Raw genomic sequence first — 20,021 nt, forward strand, 5'->3', positions numbered from 1 at the left:
AGCCATGGACTGACCCTACATGAGCTGTTTATGATCGTGTGTCATATGATGTGGTCCGGGCTGTCCCCCTCCCCCCCTCATTTCCCCCCCCCCATTTCTCGCCCCCCCTGCTCCCCCCCCCCATTTTTGTTTAATGTCTTTATAAACTTGGTCAACTATTCTTGTGCTGTTCATTGTTCCCTACCTATGCAGAACATATGATACTTGTGTACCTACCATATTGTTTCTTTACAACTGTATATTATGTACTGACTTTTCTTCAATAAAGACCACCCTTGTTGTTAAAAAAAAAAAAAATGATCGCCAACAACAGGTGACAATTTCTTGGAAAAGTAGCCACAAGAATGCATACCGCTCTCAGAGGTAGGACGTTGAGACAGAAGGGCGCCAACACCAGTCTCAGAAGCATCAACCTCAAGGATAAAAGGTAATGTAGGATCAGGATGTGCCAACACAGGAGCAGAAACAAAGGCAGCCTTGAGACTCTCAAAGACTTTAATGGACTCCGGAGACCAACTCTGTGGGTTACCGTCCTTTCTGGTCAAATCAGTCAGCGGCTTGACCAGAGACGAGAAGTTACGAATAAGTTCTCGTCTCTGGTCAATAGATGGTAATAGATTGAATCTGTATCTTAAAAATATAATAGTTAAAAATTACTTAATCAAATACTGTGCAGGAAAACTTTCCTTAATCAGCACAACAGGTGGCTCTCCAGGGACTTGGAAAATACCACACATAACCGCAACAAATCTCGGAGGACATCGTTAATAAATTCCTGGAAAACTGCCAGGGCATTACAAAAGGCCAAAAAGCATTACGAGGTACTCATAATGGCCTGTTCTGGTATTAACCACTTCAATACAGGGCACTTATACACCTTCCTGCCCAGACCAATTTTCAGCTTTCAGCACTGTCGCACTTTGAATGATAATTGCGCGGTCATACTACACTGTAGCCAAACCAAATTTGTATCATTTTGTTCCAACAAATAGAGCTTTCTTTTGGTGGTATTTGATCACCTCTGGGATTTTTATTTTCTGCTAAACAAATAAAAAAAAGACCAAAAATTTTGAAAAAAATCTTGTTTCTTGTTTCAGTTACAAAACTTTGTAAATAAGTAGGTTTTCTCCTTCACTGATGGGCACTGATGTAGAGGTCGACCGATATGGGTTTTTCTCTGGCCGATGCCGATGCCGATATTTAGAAATCGCGGTGGCCGATGGCCGATATATGATGCCGATTTTTTTGGGCCGATATATTAGGCCGATTTTTTTTTCTTTTTTTTCCCCCTTCATCTCATAAAATCTAACAGTTAGACCCCTTTCACACTGGGGCGTTTTTTTAGGCGCTTTTGGGCTAAAAATAGCGCCTGTAAAGTGCCAGTAAAACGGCTCCCCTGCAGTCTCAGTGTGATATCCCTGAGTGCTTTCACACTGAGGCGATGCGCTGGCAGGATGTAAAAAAAAGTTCTGCAAGCGGCATCTTTGGAGTGGTGTATACCACCACTCCTGCCCTTTGAAATGAATGCGCACCGCTGCCGAAGCACCTGCATAGCGTTTTGGCAGCAGCACTTCAGGGGCGCATTTAACCCCTTCCTCGGCCGCTAGCTGGGTTATAAGCGCCCCGCTAGCAGCCGAATAGCGCCGCTAAAATGACGGTAAAGCGCCGCTAAAACTAACAGCGTTTTACCGTCAACGCATGCCTGCTCCAGTGTGAAAGCAATCTTAAGTAATAAGTGATACAGAAAATTTTTTACATTTAAACATTTATTGAACAAAACAAACCTCCAATCAGTTCACTTGTATGTAGAATTTAGATTTTAAAAAAATAACTATATCTTAAATATTAAATACACAAAAACAGGTAATCAAAACTTTTGGACGAAAAAAAAAAAATGGGCTAACTTTACTATTTTTTTTTTTTTTAATTAGTGTATTTTTAAAAAAAAAAATGCGTTTGAAAGACCGCTGCGCAAATACTGTGTGACATAAAATATTGCAACAAACGCTATTGTATTCCCTAGGGTCTCTGCTAAAAAAAATATATATAATGTTTGGGGGTCCCAATTGATTTTCTAGCAGAAAATACAGGATTTTTACTTGTAAGCAACAAATGTCAAAAAAGATTTAGTCTTTAAATGGTTAAACTGAGAACTTCTCCACAGAGTTCAGTCTATTGATAAAAAGAACCCGAAGAGATACAAATGTATCTTCTATCAGATTTGGCAGGCTGCCCAGAGGAGGAGAGAAAACAAACTTCAAACAGCTTGCAATTGACTTCTATTACAGAAGTCATTTGCAAGTCCCGCTGAAGTTATAATCGGCTTTTTTTATCAGCACAATCGGCCGATGCCGATTAAGTAAAAAAAGCCAAATATCGGCCGATATATCGGCCGGCCGATATATCGGTCGACCTCTACACTGATGCGGCTGCACTGACCGGCACTGATAAGGCAGCACTGATTAGGTGGCATTGATGGGCGGCACAGATGGGCACTGATATGTATGGTATTGATGGATGCCAATCAGTGCCAATCAAAGCCTGCCAATCAGTGATGCCCATTGTGGGCACTGATTGGCATCCATTGTGGGCACTGATTGGTATCCCTGGTGGTCTAGGGTGGCATACCTTGTGGTGACATTCCTGGTGGTCCAGTGTGGGCATCCTCGGGAGGGGCTGTGCTGACAATCAATCAGCACAGACCCCCCCCGTCAGAGGAGCAGCCCATCGGCTCTCCTCTACTCGCGTCTGACAGACACGAGTGAGGAAAAACCGATCACCGTCTCTTCCTGTTTACATCGTGATCAGCCGTGATTGGACACGGATGATCACATGGTAAAAAGTGTCTCTGTCAGACTCTTTACCGAGATCGTAGTTGCGGTGTGTCAGACTGACACACCGCAACAACGATCGGCACGCAGCCGCTTAATATCGTGAGGACGTCATAGGACACCCAGTCAGGATATTGAAACCACTTTGCTGCCGTCATTCTGCTATATTTATATCTAAAAATTGATCACTTTTATTCCTATTATAAGGAATGGAAACATCCCTTGTAATAGGAATATAGCACGATCAGTCCTTTTTACAGTGAGATATGGGGTCAATAAGACCGCATATCTCACCTCTAGGCTGGGAAGCCTAAAATAAAAAAAAACAAAAAAAAAAACAAAACACACAACGATCATGATTTCCTCGGCGCCTTTTTTTGAATGCAGAGGCCAGGCATGACGTCATAACATCGCGCCCGGCCTCCGAACGATCATAGAGACTCCGGCAACCATCTGGTCCGCCGGAAACCTCTGAGATCACCATCCGGGGCCGGAGGATATGTTCTCTGACTCACCGATGGAAGCGGTGAGTCGGTAGAAGCACCGGAGGGCGGCAACTGCCTCCCGCAAGAATGATCAAGCAGCGGAACAGCCGCTTTGATCTTACTTATGGTGTAGGGAATCGCCGGCTGAAAAAGCCGATATCTGAATGATGTCTGTAGCTGCAGGCATCATTCAGATAAGCAAAGTCAAGGACGTCCCTGGACGCCCTCCCAGCGCGAAGTGGTAAAACGAAGCCACAAACTCAGGGTAGCTCAAGACAATAGGTTTTTGCGTCTTCCATAGAGGGTTTGCCCAGGCCAATTCTCTCTCAGAAAGCAAAGATATCACAAAACCTACTTTGCTTCTGTCCGTGGGAAACGCCTGAGGCAGCATCTCAAAGTATATCTCATCCTAGTTGGGAAACCCTCTTCATTGGACTGGATCGCCCCCAAATCACTGGGGAAGTGATCGGATGGTCAGCCAAGCCAGAAGTCAGGGATCAATGTAGAGGAACAGCAAGCAGGATCTGGAGCCAGAAGGGGTATCAGCAAAGCAAGTCATGAACAGGATCTCAGGAGATAATTTCTGTGATGTTGACCAAGGCAGAGAACCTCTGAACTAGATGGCTTAAGTAGGCAGGACTGACGAGCAGGATATCAACAGCTGAGTAACTGTGTAGAGATAGGAGCTGGCAATTATCCGACAGCTGAGGGGCCAGCTCAGAGAAGGAAGGGCTGAGCCCAGCCCTGACACTCAAAATGTGACAATCAGAAAATTGGCCTGAGCCAGAAGGGGGTAAAAGTGTCTGGTATTGAGGTGGTTAACCAGTTCCCGACTGCCTGCCGTACATATATTGCGGCAAGGTGGCTCTATTGCGCAAAATCATGTACCTGTACGTGATTTAGTCCAATAGTCACTGGAGGGCGCGTTTGCGCCGCTGAAGCTACAATCGCGCACTAATTGGCCACAGGGGGAGACAATTAGCCCTGTGGACTGCCGATGGAAACAAGCAGACCGCCGTGCTGTCAGGCACAGACACTCTGATCTAGTGTTCCTGCCAATCAGGAACATGGATCAGTGTCCATGCAGTGAGCCCATCTCCCCCTCAGTAAGAAAGCACAATCAGGGAATACACTTTACTCTGTGATCGCCCCTGATGTAAACCCCTTCCCTGCCAGTGTCATTTATACAGTGTCAGTGCATATTTTTAGCACTGATCACTGTAATAATGTCGCTGGAAAAGTGTCAGCTAGGTGTTCGATCCGTCCTCCGCAATGTTGCAGTCCCACTAAAAATCTCTGATCACCATCATTACAAGTAAAAAATAAATATATCCCCTATTTTGTCGACGCTATAACTTTTGTGTAAACCAATCAATATACACTTATTTGGATTTTTTTTACCAAAAATATGTAGCACAATACATATTGGCCTAAATTGATGAAGAAATTTGATTTTTTTAATTGGATGTTTTATAGCAGAAAGTAAAAAAAAAAAAAATTCTTTCAAAATTGTCTTTTTTTGTTTTGTTTACAGTGCAAGAAATAAAAACCGCAGAGGTGATCAAATACCACCAAAATAAAGCTCTATCTGTGGGGAAAAAAATATCAATTTTATTTCGGTACAGCAATGTCAGTCTCCCTATTGGGATTTTAAAGTGGCATTGGACATTTTTTTGGTGCAGAAAAGGTACAGTATCTCACAAAAGTAAGTATACTCCTCACATTTTGTAAATATTTTATTATATCTTTTCCAAGTAGAAAGACATAATGTGTGGTGGGAAAGGGGGGGGGGGGTCAATACTTTGCACAAACTGGAATCCTTACTTAGTTTCCTTAAAAAAGTGGATTGTAAAGCTTTGATTATATTAAATAAACATACATCTACATCTTCTGGGGTCCCTCGCTGGCTCTCGCGGCTTCTCCCCACATGAGATAACCCCCTAGGAGAAGTGCTCTCCCAGGGGGTTACTTTGCAGGCGCTCTCCCGAGTCCATCATTCGGCGTCGATAGCCACCGAATGTATAACTCGGCCCCGCCCCCCCGGTCATTGGATTTGATTGACAGCAGCGGGAGCCAATGGCTGCGCTGCTATCAATCTATCCCAATCAAGAGCCGAGAACCCCGGGCAGAGGGACAGCGCATCCCAGCCGTGTGAAATTCCAGGGCTCAGGTAAGTAAAACGGGGGGGCTGGGGGGAGCGGTCACTGCCAGGTGTTTTTTCACCTGATTGCATAGGATGCAGGGTTTACAAGTTGGAACTTTATTCAGAAAAATGCTGGCCCCTTTTGCATGTATAAGTAAAACATTAAAAATATTTGCCTATACTGTTTAATCCCTTCCTGCCACCACCTCCAGCCCTTTAAGAGCTTTTAAATGCCAGTAGCGTGCATTCGGGTCATGCGACTGCCACAGTGGTCACATGATTGAGAAAGCTCCCAATCGCAAGTATGCATTAAGCGTTTTCCAGTCCTCACCAGTGACTGTGCTGGGATAGCGTAGGGCGTGTTTACATAGGGCCACATACAGTATCTCACCAAATTAAGCACAATCCTCAAATTTTTGTAAATTTTTTTTATACCTTTTCATGTGACAACACTGAAGAAATGACACTTTGCTACAATGTAAAGTAGCGAGTGTACAGCTTGTATAACAATTTGCTGTCTCCTCAAAATAACTCAACACACAGCCATTAATGTCTAAACCGCTAGCAACAAAAGTGATTACACCCCTAAGTGAAAATGTCTAAATTGTGCTCAAAGTATCAATATTTTTTGTGGTCACCATTATTTTCCAGCATTGCCTTAACCCTCTTTGTCATGGAGTTCACCAGAGCTTCACAGGTTGCCACTGGAGTCCTCTTCCACTCCTCCATGACGATATCACGGAGCTAATGGATGTTAGATACCTTGTGCTCCTCCACCTTCCATTTGAGGATGCTCCACAGATGCTCAACAGGGTTTAGGTTTGGAGACATGCTTAGCCAGTCCATCAACTTTACCCTCAACTTCTTTAGCAAGGCAGTGGTCGTGTTGGAGGTGTGTTTGGGGTCGTTATGTTGGAAAACTGCCAAGCGTCCCAGTCTCAGAAGGGAGAGGATCGTGCTCTGCTTCAGTATGTCACAGTACATGTTGGCATTCATGGTTCCCTCAATGAACTGTAGCTCCCCAGTGCCGGGAGCACTCATGCAGCCCTAGACCATGACACTCCCACCACCATGCTTGACTGTAGGCAAGACACACTTGTCTTTGTACTCCTCACCTGGTTTCCGCCACACACGCTTGACACCATCTGAACCAAATACGTTTATCTTGGTCTTCAGCAAACTGTTTGCGGGCTTTCTTCTGCATCATCTTCCTTCTAGGATGACAGCCATGCAGACCAATTTGATGCAGTGTGCGGCATATGGTCTGACCCCCCCCCCTTCACCCTCTGCAGCAATGCTGGCAACACTCATACGTCTATTTCCCAAAGACTACCTCTGGATAGGACGCTGAGCACTCAACTTCTTTGGTCAACCATGGCGAGGCCTGTTCTGAGTGGAACTTGTCCTGTTAAACTGCTGTATGGTCTTGGCCACCTTTCTGCAGCTCATTTTCAGGGTGTTGGCAATCTTCTTATAGCCTAGGCCATCTTTATTTAGACCAGGAATTCTTTTTTTCAGATCCTCAGAGAGCTCTTTGCCATGAGGTGCCATGTTGAACTTCCAGTGACCAGTATGAGAGAGTGACAGTGATAACACCAAATTTAATACACCTGGTCCCCATTCACACTTGAGACCTTGTAACACTAACGAGTCACATGACACCGGGGAGGGAAAATGGCTAATTGGGCCCAATTTGGACATTTTCACTAAGGGGTGTATTCACTTTTGTTGCCAGCGGTTTATACATTAATGGCTGTGTTTTGAGTTATTTTAGGGGACAGCACATTTACACTGTAATACAAGCTGTACACACACTACTTTACATTGTAGCAAAGTGTCATTTCTTCAGTGTTGTCACATGAAAAGATATAATAAAATATTTACAAAAATGTGAGGGGTGTACTCGTTTGTGTGAGATACTGTAAATCTAGAAACAAAAACGAAATAATTCCACATTTTGGATGGCTAAAAAGCAATTATCTGCTGTTTTGGGAAATTCTACAAAAGCAAAATTCTTACATGAGTATGGCCAAAAATTACCACCGATAACTATAAACTGAGTGTTGCAAGAACTCACTATAGATGTCAGAAATGCATGTAATATTTCTAGTAGACTACAGTCCCTGACAAAACTCTTGTCGCTTCTCTATTTTGTAGAAACTCCTGCTATTAACCTGACTTTTGATTAATCAATTGGCGTTAGAAATAGCTCATATGAAAAGCTAAAGCCCTCCCAAATGATGTTTAATGCACTGAAATAAATTAGTTTCACTGAAAAAAAGATTTATCATTTAATCAAGACAGACAGGTCAAATTTTGGCAAGACAAAAGTTTTGTCGCCTATACAGAAATTGAACAACTTTACTGAAAATCCAAAAATATGTCAGCAAATTAAGTAGTGGTGCTGTGAGATCCAAATTTAATATCTTGTATGACTTCCATGAGCTTGAAGGACAGCATCCATGCGGTTTGGCAAGGATTCATACAATTTATTGATGAAGTCATCAGGAATAGCAAAGAAAACAGTCTTGCATGCTTCCCAGAGTTCATCAATATTCTTTGGTTTCGTCTTCCATGCTTCATCTTTCATCCTACACCACATATGCTCAATGATGTTCATGTCTGGGGAATGGGCTGGCCAATCCTGGAGCATCTTGATCTTCTTTGCCTTAAGGAACTTTAATGTGGAGATGGAAGTATGCGATGGAGCATTTTTTATGGTTGGGAATATAAGAGGTAGCTAAGATTTCTTGGTATTTTAGACTATTGATGTTGCCTTCCACCCTGCAGATCCCTCGCACACCCCCATACTGGATGTAACCCCAGACCATGATTTTGCCTCCACCAAACTTCACAGTTTTCTGGGTAAATCTCAGCTCCATGCGGGTTCCAGTAGGTCTCCTGCAATATTTGCGGCAACTGTGGTGTAATTCAACAGAAGATTCATCTGAAAAATCCACCTTCTGCCACTTTGTCCATCCTTTTAGCAGGCTGTGGCCCTTGGCAAATGCCACACGGTTTTTCAATTGGCTTTTGTTTTGTGCTGGCTTATGGGCACTGATTCGACCATGGAGGCCATTTCGAGACAGAATCCGATAAACTGTTCTGGTTGACACAGGGACTTCAGGTGACCAGGTCTCGTCAAGCTCTGCTGCAGTGGAAAATGGGCTGGCCTTGGATTTTCGAGCCAACAAACAGTCCTATCGAGCAATTGTCTTGTGGGTTCGGCCTGACCTGGCCTTTTACAAAACGTCTCCAGTCTCTTCAAATCTTTTTTTTATCCTCTGAACTTGACACAGACACATTGAAGGTGTCTGCCACATCAGCAGTGGATCTGGTCTTCAGCCTCTTGATAATCAACACTTTAGTCTCCGGGTGAATCTTAGGCATGTTTGCAGAGGTCTAGTTGCAGTTGAGAAGGTCTAGTGTACTGGTGTTCTTTTTATACACACCTGAGACCTAATTATTAGTCACAGGTGAAGCTCATATAACAAGGCGACAACACTTATGTTTTGTCAAAAATTGACTCAATGGGCTTTACCAAGCTGTGAATATTAGAATACTTTTTGTCAGTTTCGTTTTGCACTGAAACATTATTACAAAAGCTATTGGGATTAAAATGACCCATTTCTTGTAACAAAATCTTGATTAGAAATATATTTTAGCGGCACTCCAGGTCAATTTGTACACAAGCGACAAGACTTTTGTCAGGGACTGTACATTGTGAGTGGAACAGGGATATAAATCATTTCTAAATGATCAGATGTTAGCACAATTAGATTGAAGAGAGACTCTGATGGGAGGTGCTGGCCTGCAAAATCACAAGCTTCAAACTGGGTGTTCTCGATTACCAGATATTGACAGAATTTTGTCACCTGTTGAATGTCTGGATAAAAAACAAAAACCTTTGGCAGGAGAGATACAATATGATCCAACTCCTTCTGCTAGTACTTTGGGAAAAGGTCATGCGACAGATGGTCATAAAAACAAAACAAATGACTATCACTTTCTATTTTGCTTGGTTTCAATTTAAAAGGTGCATTTGTATGTAAATCACATTGAAGATGAAAATACTACACTTTAATACAACCTGCAGACTGCTAAGTAATGCTTTAAATAGTTCTAAAGTGCAAAAAACATTTTTGCTAGGTAATGCTTTGTCACAGAATCTGAAAAATTAAATACATCTGGTTAAAAAAAATAGTAAATAGCAGATGTTGAATGTATCCCTTGTTTTTACATATGTCAGGCAGGATGTGAAAATAAATCATTGTTCCTTGTGATGAATAATTCATTTCGGCACTCCTTTTGATGATTTCATTTTTGTTATTTGTATATTTCCAATACAGATGTAACCATCACTCCCAATCTTATCACAATATGTAAAACATGTTCATATAATTTATGGCAAATAAAACAGCATAACTATATGCTAGGAAAACAAACACATGCTTTTGAAATTCTTTCTTGCTAAACCATAGCTATCCCTCCCGCTTTTGTCATATTCTACCCTCCAAGTATATAGCATTGACCCCTTTTGAGTGATCAAGAAACAGTTCCATGAATTCAATCAGTTTGTTTTTCTTTGATTTGAAACATGCAATCTAAGGCCCAGTTCACCTATATGCCGCACAAAGTCCACTAATACCCAACAGTTCACGGTGCTTGCTGCCAATCACTTCTATGGGATTCTTTAATACCCAACAGTTCACGGTGCTTGCTGCCAATCACTTCTATGGGATTCTTTGCAATTACAGAATTCTGAACAAATGTAAAAAAGGCACATAGACATAGTACAAAAAGTCCACATGCTTGTATGTTACTTCCCACCATGCATTTTTGTTTCACTACATTGAAAAAGGTAACCTTGCAGGAAAATGGTTCACACCAGTTTTCAGGGTGACACATGAACTTCTGCTGCACATTAAAGTATTCACATAATCTGAACAAGCTGTAAAATCACTTTTTCATCTCTATATATAAGCATTCAGAAGAAGTTCATTTAAAAAAAAGTCACAAGAGTAAAATGTTGGATCTTTCGCTATTACTTTCTGTTGTAGCAGAATCATGGCAGGCTGCCAGCCCTCTACTCTAATTAACCTGCGCATGTAAAGAGGGGTTTTGTTTGGAGCGCTTGGTACCCAAGTGTGAAAGTGTATGGGGGGGGGATGGTGCAAGACACCGTAAAATCAATAAATTGAATAGATTCAGTGGATACAATACAAGTCAATAAAATTCCTGGGGAGTGGCAGGAACCAAAGGGGTTGAGATCAATAAAATCAATAAATAAATGAATAATGAAAATCCAAAAATAATCCAAATAAAAATAATAATGCCTGATAATGGAGCACGCATGTTCCGAACGAGAGCTTAGCCACACCTCTCGTCTGACACAGCCGATGCACAGATGATGTTTCACCTCCCGCCCAGTTGATCTCTTTCAGCCTCAGATGCCACTGGAGCAGCCGTGACTGGCGATCGCCTGCGTCCTTCTGCGCAAACAGAGGAGATGCACGTGCACTCTGTGTACTACATGCTTTTTACTTTTTAACATATGCAAGTTGTTTACCTACACATTAAATTGGTTTTAGACTTATACTGCACTTAGATCGGCGCTCCTTCCTGTAATTAACCAGCAGGTGTTTCGAAGTGGTTAGGGTTTGTTTACACTTGCAGTGGTGAAAAGTGATCTGCAATGGATTGCTTTTCAAACACATTTGACAGGTATCTCAGAGACTATAGATTTTCCCTTTACTGCCTGTTTCCACCCTTGAAAGGCTACAGCAATGTGTCTCAACCTTGTGTACAACACACAGCTCCAGGGCGCTGCCCCATTCACTTGAGTTGATGCGTTTGGTGGCAGTACTAACAGCCATATGTTACCCGACATATAATTTCTGCTTCGCCGTGACCGCGTGGACCAACATGACCAATGCCCATATTAAACTTGTGACTGGCTAGAGCAGTGGTTCTCAACTCCAGTCCTCAGGACCCACCAACAGGCCAGGTTTGCAAGATAGCTGAAATACATCACAGGTGATATCACTTGCTGCTCAGTGATTGCAGGATTCTAGTCTGCAACTCCCCAAGGTAATACCTAAAATCTGGCCTGTTGGTGGGTCCCGAGGACTGGAGTTGAGAACCACTGGGCTAGAGGCTACACTGCTATTGTATTCTGACAGGAGGACTGCCCCTGTCCCCCCCACCAGAACACACTGATCAGTGCTGCATTGGTTGCAAGTGCTGATCGGATGCTCATTCAACAGAAGCCAGGTGTGAGACCGGTTTTTGTCAGACATGGAGCTGTACACAAGGGCCAAAAGTTGGCCAGTTCCTGCTAAACCTACCAGTTTCGAACCGTGTGTACCCAACATTAGTAACCAACTGAAACAGAACTGTAGAGTGTTTGCTGGAATCTTTGAATTATGTCACACTGAAAGCAGATATAGAGGTCAGGGATTCCTTGTTTTAAGGCAGGCTTAAGTTTAGTCTTTTTTTTTTTTTTCCTTTTGCCTGCAGGCGGCAACTTTTTATTCAAAAGTCTGTACTGTGTTTACATCCCAACCACCGATTACTGTCCTGAGTGACTGTCTTTTGGTGCTATAAAGGGTACAACATCAGCAGCTTCTAATCAAGAAAGTTGCACCGCTTGCCCGCCCCTCCTGCCTCCTCCACCATTTATAGAACTCATCTTACTACACTCTCATGATGCATTGCGTTCTGTGAATGGAGCAGGAGTTTAATGACAGCATCTTCTCTTCCCATTTACAGAACAACATGTATCATGCGAGTGTAATAATATTATAGAGATGAATTCCATGAACCACAGGAGACATGAGGAAGTAGGTGAGCCATGCAATTTCCCTTCACGGCACCAGGAGATAATCGCCCCAGATACTGTTCTGAGCGGCTCTGAAGTGGACACAGCATGGTAAATTTTGAAAAGAAGCCACCGTATGCAAATAATGGGATAGGCACCATTACACATATCTAGTTGTGTATGGTGCTGTATTTTTGTACTTACTGTAAAATCCTTTTCTTGGGAGTCCTTTAAGGAACACATGTGAGAAAGGAGAACCAGGAATTATGGGACTTTCAGGGCACTATACCAATAATCAAACATATGTAGATAAAATAATGCAATTTATTGAACAATTGTTTTTACTTAAAATTACATTATTTTATCTACATATGTTTGATTATTGGTATAATGCCCTGAAAGTCCCAAAATTCCTGGTCTCCTTTCTTACACGATATACAGGGACGAGGCACAGCATATCATGTTATGTCCACGGTAGCCACTCCGGGTTGACATAGTCAATTTATTTTTAGCTCCTTAAGGAACGCAGCTCCTTCCCCTATAATGGTAGCTGTTGCTAATGTTATTTTTCGTACGGCATAGCAGGCAAATTAAAGAAAAGTTATTTCCTCTGGCCCCTATTTTTGTGCCTAGTGTCTAATCCTACTGGAAACAGCAGCATAAACCATTAATCATAAAATGCTGTAACAATTAACAGACCATAGATGTATATAAACAAACACACTACAAAGGGTAAGTCCACATTATATAATTTTTATACCTTGAAGTCGTTCATCTGATATGATTTTGTTAGTCTGATTCCATGTGCTGTCAATAAATACAACTTTCTTCAAACAATCTATATTCTCGCTTTCAGTCACTGCATCTTTGCCAGTGTCAGTAGCCTGGTTTTCTAGCTTTGAACGTTTGAGAGTTGGTTCACAGTCTTCTTTGGGACTACTCTGGCCAGTCAGGTATTTCAGGCTCTCTCGGAGTGAGACAGAATTTGGACTTGGGAACACCAGAATTGTCTGGAAAATAATGCATAGTTATTTATTAAAACCTTGGAAGACATACAAAAATAATTTCAATACATATCTGCAGTGGGGTTTGTTTTCCTGGTGGCATAAGTTAGCCAAAACTTGGAGACAACCATCACTTTAAGTGGAACTCCACCCAAAAGTGGAAGTTCTTAAAATGTTCCTCCCCTGCCACATTTGGCATGTAATTTTTTTGGGGAAGGGGAGCAGGTACCTAGTTTTGACAGGTACCTGCTCCCACTTCCGCTCAGATCGCCTAGGCTAGTTCTCCTCTCATACTCCCTCCTCACAGTCTTCCGGGGCATGTCACAAATCCCAGAAGACTGCAAGGCCATTCACAAAGCACAGCGTGGCTCAGGCAAGCGCAGTGGGCAGCCAGCTGTGAAGTCGCAAGCAGCACAGCCAGCTGCCCACTGTTATGATGATGGCGCCCGAAACCGAAAGGCTAGTGAAGAACCAGCATGGGTGAGAGCGACGCTGGATCCCTGGACGGGTAAGTGTCCTTTTATTAAAAGTCAGCAGCTAAACTACAGGTATTTGTAACTGCTGACATTTAATTTTTTTTTCCAAAGTAAACAACCTCTTTAACTTTGTTGAGGTTGAACAGTGGCTCATGGGAAACTGACACATGGGAAGCTCACTCCCATACTCACTGACAGCCATGCTAAGTTTGGGACTCGTGGCTGACTTATAATGACCACTTGAACCTGGACCGCTCCCTACTTTTGGTGGGATCGGACACATCGATTTATGCGGATGTTGATGCTTGGTACTCTCTCTCCTTTTTTCTTGGTTTCCTTTTCCATATCCCAATTTCCTCTTTTGTGCTTGTTCTTTTCCTCGTTCCTTCTTTCTGTCCATCTCTCTCTATTCTTCCCCGTATTATTATTATTATACAGGTTTTATATAGCACCAACAGTTTGCACAGCACTTAACAAAATAAAGGCAGACATTACAGATAGATTACAATTTGGTACAAGAGGAGTCAGAGGGCCCTGCTTGTTAGAGCTTGCAATCTAATACAAAAAGGTAATAGCTGTGGGGAATGAGCTGGTGGAGGAAGTAAAACAGTGCTAGTTAGAAGGAGGATAGGCTTCTATAAAGAGAAGAGTTTTCAGGGATTGTCTAAAGATGGATAGATGAGGGGACAGTCGGACAGATTGGGGTAGGGCGTTCCAAAGGATGGGAGAAGTTCTGGAGAAATCCTGGAGGCGAGCATGGGAGGAGGTGACAAGGGAGCTAGAGAGCAGGAGGTCTTGGGAGGACCGAAGAAAGTGGCTTGGTTTGTATTTTGGGACTAGGTTAGTAATGTAGCTGGGGCAGAGCTAGCTTGACAAAGGAGTGCAGCTGTCATGCCATTCACGGCTTGCTGACTCAGGAAACGCGTCGCATGTGTGTGATGTAATCGCCCCTCGCCTGGATTGCTGTTTGCCTTCCAAGCCTCATTCTGGTATTCCTCCATCATTGCCGGCCGGAGGACACCGGTGGCCGGTGCATCTGAAGGACCAGTCTGATTACACATCCATGGCAGGGATGATCGACCTCACGGACCCCTCCAGTTACATCTGGGACTCTCATATGCCTTTTTAACTCAACACAAATGTGAGTGCAATCTCTGTTGCTGCTCTTTTTATTAAATTTTTTTTAAGTCTGCACCCAGAGGTGCCTCCTTTCTTTGTTTCTTACAGAGTTATTGATGGCTTTGTAAATTATTGTTAGTAATTTTAATTTTATTTGTTGGGTGAGTGGAAGCCAGTGGAGGGATTGGCAGAGAGGGGTGGAGGACACTGAATGATTGGTAAGGTGGATGAGTCTTGCAGCGGCATTCATTATGGACTGAAGGGGGGATAGCCTATGTAAAGGTAATCCAATGAGGAGGGAGTTGCAGTAGTCGAGGCGAGAGATAACCAGGGAATGAATTAGAAGCTTGGTGGTGTCATTAGTTAAAAAGGGGCGTAATCTGGAAATGTTGCGTAGGCTAAGGCTGCATGATTTGGACAGGGATTGTATGTGGGCCTGAAAGGGCATTTCAGAGTCTAAGGGTACCCCTAGCACCCTGGCATGTGGGGACGGACTGATAGATGTGCCACTGATCTTGACAGAGAACTCAGGGGAGGGGGCACATGGGGGAGGAAATATTAAGAGCTCAGTTTTAGATAGATTCAGTTTGAGGAAGTGGTTTGACATCCAGGCTGATATGTCTGTTAGTAAATCAGTGATGCGTGAGGAGATTGATGGGGTGAGCTGAGGGGCAGAGAGATAGATTTGGGTGTCATCAGCATATAAATGGTAGTGGAAGCCATGGAAGGCTATCAGCTGACCCAGGGAGGACGTGTAGATCGCGAATAGTAGGAGGTCCAAGGACAGAACCTTGGGGGACCCCAACGGTAAGAGGAGTTGGAAAAGAGGAAGTGGAGTTGTAAGTGACACTGAAGGTGCGATGAGATAGGCAAGATTCAAACCAATGGAGAATGCAGCCATGGAGACCAAGCAAATTGCGTTTTTTGAGGAGGAGGGGGTGGTCAACTGTATCAAAGGCAGCAGAAAGGTCCAAGAGGTCCCTTATCTAGTATTTATTGTCTGGGTCATGAGCGAATTCATTTATCCCTTCCCTTCCTTACAGGGGCATCTTATGACTGTCACAGGATTTGTATCTTTACCGTTTCCTATTTTTTAGCCCACGTTTACATTGGGCATATCAAATCGCATGCCAAATTGGCAGCTATTGCCAGCAATGACACTGTCCGAATCGGTTCGGCGCCGACTTTGTGGCGCCGCACTGATTCCCAAATGTAGCTCCTTTACTACTTTTGGCGTCTTCGGGGGTGGGGTGGAGGCGATTTGTATAGACATCTGTGCAGGATCCCGCACAGGTGTCCATCAAATCGCCCCTGAAGTCAGATTTGCATTGCCGGTTTGAAATCCGCAGTCAGCGTGAACCTAGGCTTACCCATAACTGCATATCCTTTGGAGATGAGCTTTAAATTGCATCTGTATTCGTATTCTGGTACTGACGTCGGGTACTTTCTACATCACCCTTCTTTTGGTGCACTTGTATACCCATGTCCCGTGCTACTGTTCTTTGTTGATTATTTCAAAAATCCCAAATTAAAGTTTTGTGAAACAAAACAACTGCAGGCAACAAGCTTAAAGCGGTAGTAAACCGCATTTTTTTTAAACCCTGCAAGGCAAAGGCATTACATACTAGTAAGCATTGCATACTGGCACATTACGAAATACTTACCTTAGAACAAAGCCCTCCAGCGGCGTGCTGTCATCGCTGACAGGGCTTCCATCTTCACCTAGTCTTCCTTCCAAGCACCCCTTCCAGAAACACAGCCAGTTCCCTAACCTACAGTGAAGTTAGGCAGTACAGCTAGGTCAATGACCCACCCCCAGCCTGCTGATTGGACAAAGAAGCAGCAGAACACTGATGAGGTCCTTATGGTCTCTCCTCCTGTAAGCCCATGTACAGTGCTGGACCAGTTCTATGCAAAGTAATAGAGCCCTGATTGCCTCAGAGTGCTAACCCTCCCTCTTACAGTTTGAACCTTGCTGTACAGGTAATTACTCAAAATTAAAAGTACTTCCATAGGCTACAACACACACACATATATATATATATATATATATATATATACACATACATAAAGTACAACTTTAAAGTGGTATTAAACCCAAAACCAAAAATGTAATATATTGTAGCTTACCGATCAGATGTTTTTAGGCTTTTTTTCCCCATTTTTACCTGGTGATCTGGCCAGTAACACACCTCCTGTATTAAAGTGCCCCCACTCTGGATGAATGAGCACACAGGGGAACCTTTGGACCTCAGCATTATCAGTCAAGGGGGGAGGAGGGGGAGAGTGTTAAATGTATTTGAAGATTTAAATACACTGAGAAATTAAAGTTAAACTCCAGCTCACACTTAATCAATCAGTTACAGCAAACTTATTTTTCCTTTTAAGATAGAAGTTTTACATGAAGAAATAAGAGCCAATTATTGTAAGCACCCCTGTCAGTGGTGGTTTGTCACATCACTGTAAACATACATCTGTGAGGGGACTTTTTTTTTTTCCAAAAGAACAAACTTACTGGCCAAATCACCAAATAAAAATAGAAGAAATATAGCCTAAAAAAAAGAAGAAATATAGCCTAAAAAAGATAAAGAATGCTGTCATGACATTAAAAAAAAGAAAAAATCGGTAACCAGCAATATAATAAAATGTTTGCATTTGGGTTTAATACTGCTTTAAAGACAATATAATAAAGTCTAACAAAGCCTTGTTCCCTGTTGTGTGTTGAACTGGCAATTTATTTACATCACTCCTGGATAGAGATTAATTAAAGTAGAACTGCCCATTAAAAAATTAAGGAAAGCTGAAGACAAAAAAAAAGACCATTCTTCAGTGAGCCCACGTTCATTGTGCTGTTTTGAAATGTCAAATCGCATGAAAAAAAAACAAACAAAAAAAACGCTGGCAATGGCACCGTTCGAATCGGTGCGACAACGACTTTGCGGCACCACACTGATTGCCAAAAGTAGTTCCTGTACTACTTTTGGCGACTTCGGGGGTGATTTGAATAGACATCTGTGCAGGAACTTGCACTGATGTCGGTCAAATCACCACCAAAGTCGGACTGCCTTGCCAGTTTGAAATAGTGTACGTTCAGCTTAACTTGCACAAATTTCAAACCCACCCTCAGTGTGAACCTGAGCGTAACACTGGAATCAGAGAGTAAATGCTTCTGGTCCCATATACCAAGATCAGACTGACTACTTCTTGGGAAGCCAATGCTCTGGGAACAAAAAATTGTCATGAATAATATGTAATGCAGGAAACATACTGGTCAGAGGAAATAATGACCAAGCAGTAGATGCCAATAAAGTTTTAGGCTAGAATTGCACCTGTCCGTGTGCATTTAATGCATATATTCAAAACACCCTATAACGCATGTGGACAGAAAAAAAAAAAAAAACACACAAGCATGAACAACAGATGTGAATGACAAACTTGTGAACACATATTCAAACACATAGTTGTAAATGGGGCCTTAACCTGTAAGGACAACAGTGACGTTATGATAGTACAATGAAATGAATAAATTACAGCACTTAAAGTAGTGCAAATGATGCATCAATAAATAAAGTGAAAACAATTCATAAGTAGGTGAATGTCCATATATGGGTGAATGATGTGCTCCAATTTATAAAGTGCGATCGTGCTCCAAACTCAAAGTGCGCCACACTCTCTCTGTCCCCACTCAGTGGATAGAATGGACCCCCAGCTTTTCAGTCTAGGGGTCGTTTCAGGCTTAGAGAGAGTGTTGGCCAGGGATGGCTATTCACATCAGGATACCAGGGAGATCTCCAATGCTCACGACAATCAAGCATGGATGATAGTGCCAAAATGTAGGTTAAAACAGGCATAGGTTTAGCAAAGTTTTTCAATGAGAAACGCCGCTGCTGGCGTGCATTTCACGGAAAACCAGAAGTGACATTGTGTGGATTTAAAACCGGAAATTGCGTCAAAGCATTTTGCCCTCCCACAAGGCATCATCAAGGACCAGTTCATCAGGTCCTTGATGACGCCCTGCGGGAGGGCGAAATGCACTGACGCAATTTCCGATCTTAAATCCACACGTCACTTCTGGTTTTCGGTGGAACGCACGCCAGCAGCGGCCTTTCTCATTGCAATCCTTTGCTAAACCTATGCCGGTTTTAACCTACATTTTGGCACTATGATCCATGCTTGATTATCCTGATGTAAATACCCATCCCTGGCCAACACTCTAAGCCCGAAACAACCCCTAGACTGAAAAGCTGGGGGTCCATTCTATCTGGTGAGTGGGGACACAGGAGAGAGTGTGGCGCACTTTAAGTTTGGAGCACGATCGCACTTTATAAATTGGAGCACATCATTCACCAATATATGGACATTCACCTACTTATGAATGGTTTCCACTTTATTTATTTATACATCATTTGCACTACTGCGTTGTAATTTATTCATTTTATTTGTTGAGTGTATAGCACTTTGTATACAGCAGCTTCAACTTTACTCATATTTTTATTTGGTTTAATATAGTCATAATTTTTACTTCTAGCGCGAGTATATATATTTAGAATATATTCCTTTCACTGTTATGATAGTACAGTCTCACTCATCTGTGTAAAGTAGTGTGTAAAAAACATTAGCTGTTACATTGTGTTATGTATAGTGCCCAGTCAATGCCGATTTCATTTTTCCAATAAAAAAAAAAAAAAAAAAATGACATATATGCTTGTTGTGCAATGTGTCATGTTAACCATCTCCCACGCATATAGGGAGCTTTTCAAAAAAAAAAAAAACATAAGATTGTGTTAATGCTACTGACAGACTACATTGTATATGTTATTTTTTTTTTTTTTGCCTTAATTACACTTTAGGTGTAAAAAAAACTGAAACAGACAAAAAAAAATTAAACACAAAAGATTGTAAAGCTCCCGCCCACATGTACATTAAAACACACACACATTGGGTGCATCTACAAACGAGAACTAAATTGCGTTACTTTACTTAGGTATCACTATGCATGTAAAGGTCATTAATGGGTGCCAACATGTTTCTATCTATTTACTTGACGCAACCACATACTTGTGTTCGTGTGAACTGTAATAAACTGTAGTGTATTTTTTTTCTGGAAATATGGGTTTGATAAACATGTGCGTTGATATTGGGA

The 20,021-nt window shown here is 42.4% G+C and overlaps 1 protein-coding gene across 6 annotated transcripts in view; it reads right to left on the minus strand.

The window, feature by feature from the left end:
* DTWD1 (DTW domain containing 1) overlaps positions 1 to 20,021 on the minus strand; it is a 68,868-nt gene that overhangs the window by 29,003 nt on the left and 19,844 nt on the right. For all 6 annotated transcript variants that reach the window (XM_073618657.1, XM_073618655.1, XM_073618659.1 and 3 more), the window contains one exon: positions 13,040 to 13,289. In XM_073618657.1, coding sequence (XP_073474758.1) covers positions 13,040 to 13,289 — 250 coding nt within the window. The remainder of the gene's footprint in view (positions 1 to 13,039; positions 13,290 to 20,021) is intronic.

This window comes from Aquarana catesbeiana, linkage group LG03, assembly GCF_042186555.1.
Source record: "Aquarana catesbeiana isolate 2022-GZ linkage group LG03, ASM4218655v1, whole genome shotgun sequence".
Taxonomy (NCBI): domain Eukaryota; kingdom Metazoa; phylum Chordata; class Amphibia; order Anura; family Ranidae; genus Aquarana; species Aquarana catesbeiana.